This window comes from Gossypium raimondii, chromosome 6 (assembly GCF_025698545.1).
Source record: "Gossypium raimondii isolate GPD5lz chromosome 6, ASM2569854v1, whole genome shotgun sequence".
In the NCBI taxonomy this organism is placed as follows: Eukaryota; Viridiplantae; Streptophyta; class Magnoliopsida; order Malvales; family Malvaceae; genus Gossypium; species Gossypium raimondii.
Window position 1 is genome coordinate 36,910,783 of NC_068570.1, and position 6,684 is coordinate 36,917,466.

The following is a 6,684-nucleotide window of genomic DNA, read 5'->3' on the forward strand; positions in this document are numbered from 1 at the left end:
CCTAAACTATTTTCAAGCAGCTCTTTTAATTTCCTTGTCTGCAAAATTCACATATATTGAAACTCAGGATTTTCACTTCACATAATTTACTTATACCGCCGCTTGCAAATAAATAATTGCAGGGACTCAAAGTCATCCACATTCTCCCATCGATACTAGCCAAATCACCCAAGGATTTTAAGGGTTTTCATATACACACGTTCAGCGGTCTTTATATTTAACAATCAGGTTTAATTAGTTAAAGATTGAAGATAAAAGGTAGTATATGAATAATAAGCCTAGTCTCCATTTGTCACCATTGACTCCTTTTAAGAGGAGGAAAAAAAGGAAAGGGATAACTATACTGGAAGAAATAGGTGAAGTGTAAAACCTTTCTAGTTAAGTAACATGTTTTGGCAAGTATAAAATTGGTAAGAATTGAAACGTAGAAAAGCCAGGCTTAGAACACATACCCATGAGAGAAGATCTCCATCAACAATCTGAAGCATCTTGCACTAACGAAAAGAAATCTCGTGATTCCACCATCAAACTACTTATCAATTTTGGTGTAGGCTAATGTTCTTGAAAAATGGTTACTTTAAAGTTAGGTACAAATTAAACAATAAGCCGGTGATCCTATTTCTAACTAAATGCGAACTTGACAAAAGATGTAGGTTTCAACTATTTTTGGAAAAATAATCATGCTAACAATCGTCAAGACAACTACACATCTAAAAATCATGAAACTACCTTACAAAAGCGGTCGTAAAGCTATCGAAGAAAACCATGAATCATCTAATAATGCTGATGTCCCCGCTCTCCAACACTACAATCTTTCAAGTCCATATTTTAGATATTAACACTAAACTATAAACATCAAGATAGGAAAAAGGGCATCATGTGTTGTTGACAGACGACATATTTGAAACTAAGAGAGAAAAAGATAGCTCCAATTCAAGATGCATAAACTTGAATGGAATAGCAAATATTTGTTGATCTAGGCATCTGACTCTTACCATAATGTGCGTAATTATATAGTTAAGGCAAATTTACCCAAAAAGGATCCCAGACAAAGAAACGATAAATTGAGAAAATTACCTTTGTGAACAATTGACTCTGTTTGAAAAGGTGCAAAATATATACAACGGAAAAGTCAAGGCCAAATAAAATAACAAATCCATTTGCTATATACTAGCATTAAGTAATTTAAAAATGAAAACAAGCCAAACAGTTGAATATACATGAAGGGAGGAAACGTAAGCCTTTTGAAAAAATGGAACTAATAAAACATTTATGCAGCAGACAGAATGTTCGGTGATAGCATGGTTTTTGTGCATCCAAGGTCAGACCTAGGATCTCTTACCAATAAAATTTTCCAAAATTTTCCAGATGAAGGTGTTGATTGTTCAAGAGTGTGGTTTAACTCCAATCCTCATCAAGCATTGGTTGTCTATTCAGGATGCTAAAAGTTCAATCGGCAGAAACTGAGCAAATCGGCAGAAAAGAAAGGAAAAGAAACAGAGGGAGAAAATTGGCAGAAAAGAAAAGAAAATAAACAAAGGAACAGAGGGAGCAAATCGGCAGAAAAGAAACAGAGGGAGCAAATCGGCAGAAGCTAGAAGGAACAGAAGAGAAACAAAGGGGAAGCCAATGGGAGGGTAAAATAGGGAGGGTAACTGAAGCGGCACCTAATCTGGGCAAAAGGGAGGGATTAGAAATCGGTGGATTTCACCGATTAGGTCAGTTATGTATTACGGGTGTATTAGCAATACCATGAACCAAACAATGGAATAAATGGGGATTAAGTGGGGCCCACAGCCAATACACCCAACCAAACATGGTGTAAGTGTGTGGATGATGAGATTGGTGATGAATCTTGGTTCTAATATGGTTTCTAAGAGGTGTTCTTACAAGAAAATAAAGAAAATTAAATGGTGGAAAAATTTAAGTGAAAATGTGTAGGGAAGAAGAGAAATGAAAGATGGAAGCTTTTCTTTTCTTCGGTAGGTTGGTTCAAGAAGAAAATAGCGTTGTTTCATCTTTTAGTTTTACAAAAATAATATAATATTGGGTCAAAAGGTCAAAGATGACAACTTTTGGCCAAAATAAATCCTTTTAATGCAACAAGAATTATAAATATCCAAATCTGTTTTCATCATCTCGTACTCTCACAAATACTAATAGTTAAAATCATATTTAGGCCCATCGAGAGCAAAATTACTATCCGGTTCTCAATGATAGCAATCATCCAATAAATTTGGCCAAGTGTTACGTAAACTTTAGTATTTTTCTTTTACTCACAAGAAAGTGGTAAAACGAGTGCTTAGTTACTTACAGCACATTGCCCATCATGGCCTCCATGTCAATTTTGATGTGGATTGGTCAACTGAAGACCAATTCTTTTAGTTGATATTTTATCCTTTGATTTAATTTTTCTGTTTTTATTATACATATTTGATTGAATAAATCAAATATCTAATTTAAAACGTGTATGATATTGGTAACTCCATAAGCTTTCTCAAGTTGTAGTCATCAAGCTTGAGTGATTGTTTATATCATTGTCCGAAAATCAATTGTTAAACATGGACAATCTTTATTTATTTGAGGCAAGACCAGAACATAATGAAAGCATTTTCTTCGAGTATCATCTGCAATTTTACAGATTTTACAGCAAGTATATTGCTTAAAACATTTGAAAAGGAAGTTCTTGGAATTATTCAGCAACAACTAAAATTAATACCGACCACGGATTATGGATCTAGTGGGAAAATCACCAGGACTTATTTACAGATGGAATTGTTCATACTGCTACATGTTTCCTTCTAAAACAAGGAAACTAATTCAACCATGAATGTTCCTCTTGATACTCCATCTGCCTTGATATAAGTTGTCCCTGATAATGCCTTTCGTAATTGAAGATTGGGTTCTCGTAAATACCTCCATTGCCCCATCTTTCACCATAAGGATACGAATTACCAAAAAGATAGTCTGCAGTCTCCTCCCATGGGCAGTTTACTCCTTGAGGACCATAGCAATTTCGATACTCGTTCTCTCTCTTTGCACGATCCAGGCAGGGCCAGTAACCAAACAAACTTTCACAAAGGTCCATTGCTTCTAAGCCATACCCTGGAGGGATTTGAGACACTCTCTTTTCATATTCAGCACCATTAGCATCTCCAATAGCTACATTTCTATTAGAAGGGTAACCATCAGTGTAACTTTCCTTAATCTCTTCACCTTGATACGACTCTAAAGGCTTGCCATTAGAATCCACATTAACAGCTTCATTACTTCCCTGGGTTTGCTGCTCTTGGTCTTTGACTGTGGCTGTTTTGCTTCCATTGCTAGGTTTTTCTACAAGTTTATCAACTCCTTTCCCATAAGGCGACTCTATAGACCCATAAGAAAAGGTTTTCAAGGATTGATCATTCGGATCCCCTGATGAACGTGGATAACATATTCCCTCGGAAGGGGGCAGGGGTTTGCCATATGTTGCATCAAGATCATAACCACCGCCATAAGGCGTTGGATCATACTCTTCAAATTCAGGCTCATTGAACTCTGAGACAGAATATGAGACAATTAAACGAGTCTTTACAGTACCATAATCTTCACCATAAGGGTCTAGGGAATACTCAACATAGTTAGGGTCACTGAAAGTATACGAAGAGTATGCAACAGTCGAGCGACCAATTTCAGGATCACAAGCACCATAACATGGAGCTGAATCGTATTGGAAAGAATTGTAATCCTTGTATGCATAGCCATAGCTAGAATGAGCTTCTAAGTCTTGTGATGAAACATAATCATGGCTACTATCATAATAAGGAGTTTGATGATACTCACCAGAATTAGCTTCATAATAATAGTTGGAGCTGTAATAGGCCATTACAGGTTCATCAAATCTCAAACCTGATTTTTCAAGAAAAAAGAACAAATGTTACTCAATTTGCAGTGAGAAGGGGAGGGGGTCCTTCTTGCAAATTGCTTGAGTCACCGACTATGTATCTAGATTTATCATTAAAATATCTACCACATAGCCTTTATCTTATGAGGAGAGAGATAAAGTTTATGCACATGTGAGGAGAATTGTGAAATTGTACTTTGGTAACTACCGCTTAACTTTGTTTTATTTTTATTTTTTTATTTCAACAAAGAAAAGGGAAAAAGAAATCAATTATCACAAACATGAAAACCCAACATTGTAACTTCAATGGTAAAACAACCATATAGGTTATTGTATTAAGAAATAGATTTTTTTATTTTTTTATTTAAAAAAAAGATAAATTAGTCCCTATAGTTAGATCAAAAAGTAAATTAGTCATTCTATTAAAAATTTTATCCATTTCTATTGTTAAAAATTGGTCATTTATATAAGTGTGAGGTACACGCGACATGTCATATGTCATTGTTTGGTTGTTTTTTCTGTCATACCAGTTTTTATTAGGAATGAGTAAAACTTGATTCGACTCAAAAAATTGAAAAAAAAAATTTAAATTTTGAGTTATTCAATTTTTTTAGTCAACTCGAATAAGTTATTCAAATTCCGAGTTCAAGTCGAGTTGAATTTGAATAACTTGAATAATTCAAATAACTCAAATAACAGATTGGTGTAAATACCCCTTTGATCCCTATCAATTTTGAAATTGAACAAATTGATCTTTCTCAACAAAAATTAAAAAAGAAGAAGTTCAAAATAAGTTTTATAATTCAAAATATTTATAAATATTTCATATTTCATATTTTGAAAAAACTCTAAAAATAAAGAATATATATAAAAATGTTTTTAAAAAAGTTGGACCTAAATAAGTAAATTAACTATTTAAGTTTATCATACTAAAAATATCCTCTCTTTTTCTCTTATTTTATATTTAAGTAATTGTTTTTGGTTTTGAATTTATATGCTCTAACATTGAATTAGTTATATTGTAACAAGATTTTAACTTGACATGTTTAATTTTTAATTTAACTCGAACAATTTCACTCGATTCATCTTGACTCGATTCGGAAAAAAATTCAAATCAAGTTAGGATGATAAAATGGGACTCGTCAACTCAAATAACTTGAAATATTTGACTCGATTTGATCGAATGCTCACCTCTAGTTTTTATCAGTATAAATGGATGAATTTTTTAACAAAAAAGACGAGTTTACTTTTTGATCTAATATATATGAATTAAATTACCCCTTTTTTTTAAGTAGAGAGGCAATATACAATCTAACACCTAATACCGGTGACCTCTATGATATTTTTCCCATTGGCTCATTTCACTTTCAATTGCTGAAATAAGAAATGTCAAAATCACATAATTGAAAGCACTACTTTTCTCACCAGCACTAAATCCCCAAACAAGCCTAACAAAATAGAGTGTGAAAGGTTTTGGATGTTTTGCAAAGAAATGGCGAGGGAGTGTAGCTGCCATGTCCCATCCTGTACCTAAATATGATAAGAATGAATTTGGTTATCTTGTTGTTCTCATATCTAAATTCTAATTTTCATGGGTCCAAAATTGACAATAAAAAATCAAAGTGATGACAGTCAAAATACCTGTAAGAAAACAAGATCCTTAATCTGTGCAAGATAGAGAGTTAAGTGATGCATTGGTGAGTAATGTTCTCATAACTGTTGCTTCACCGTATTTTTAGTACAGTGTGGATGACCAAGTTTTAGAATATCCAATCCCTTATTGCTGTCAGAGCGGTTTATCGCCTCTCCTTTTCCACCATTACTACTTTAATTTGGTAATTTTTAGTTCAATCCCCATCAAATGATAATTATTAAGTTCATTAGTTATGTTATGTTATTTTCAAATATATCATCATATGCTTAATGTCATTTCAACTTGTTATTTTACATATTACTCGGTAAAAATTCAGTTAACTAATTAATGACTATCATTTGCGTCAAGATTGAACTTTCAAAATTCAAAAAGTATAGTGACTTAGAATGATCCAATTGAAAATATGAATAACATAGTACAATACTAGTAATTAAATTTAACTAGACAAATTTAACTACTATTGTTTGGGTTAGGACTAAAATATTAAAATTGAAAAATACAATGACGAAAATTGATCAAATTAAAATATAGAGACTAAATATACATTAACTTTCACATAGTATAAGGAGTAATATAGCATAATCTAACCCAAAAATAATTGTTCATTTACTTAATAAAAATTAAATCAATTAAAACTTTTATTAAAAATAAAGAAGAAGAAATCAAAAGGCAGCTTTAGGATAGCTGGAATCCACAATAACTAAATTGAATTCAAGATTTTCTAAGAGTTCATTTCGTTTAGATAAATTGCTTTTTAGAAAATGTTTTCCACTACTCCAAAAATTAGAACTTTTGATCAAAATAATTTTTCTTCTTTGGTTTTACTTTTCATCTTAAATAGTAATACTGAGATAAATATTAAAATATTCTGATTTAAAATATTAAAGTATAAATATTTATATATTAATATATTTTTAGATTATGAAGCTTTTTTAAAACAATAATCATAAATTATAATCTGTATATTTATTATTAAAATAGTAATACAAAATTTCAATGATAATATTGCATGGTTTTCAATAAAAATATTAAATAAATATATCATTTATTATTAAAAAATTATATTATATCTAGAATCTATAATGTATCTATAACATATATAAAAATACGAGTTTAGAAAAATTTTGAATTGATGAAAACATCC

General features: G+C 31.6%; 1 protein-coding gene across 2 annotated transcripts; it reads right to left on the reverse strand.

Moving 5' to 3' along the window:
• Nucleotides 1-2,552: 2,552 nt before the first annotated feature.
• On the reverse strand, nt 2,553-4,010 carry LOC105774367 (hypothetical protein). 2 transcript variants are annotated; one of them, XM_012596857.2, is made up of 2 exons: nt 3,826-4,009; nt 2,553-3,540 (listed from the first exon to the last, which is right to left on the reverse strand). In XM_012596857.2, exons 1-2 carry the CDS (start codon nt 3,866-3,868, stop codon nt 2,816-2,818), a joined length of 768 nt encoding a protein of 255 aa, XP_012452311.1. In that variant the 5' UTR covers nt 3,869-4,009; the 3' UTR covers nt 2,553-2,815. The 2 variants fall into 2 exon arrangements, with proteins under 2 accessions (XP_012452311.1, XP_052488959.1); XM_052632999.1 differs by having other exon boundaries at nt 2,553-4,010.
• Between the last annotated feature and the right edge of the window lie 2,674 nt (nt 4,011-6,684).

Coding starts and splice junctions, on each gene's coding strand:
- LOC105774367 (XM_052632999.1), bottom strand. CDS start 3,868: ATGGCCTATTACAGCTCCAACTATTATTATGAAGCTAATTCTGGTGAG.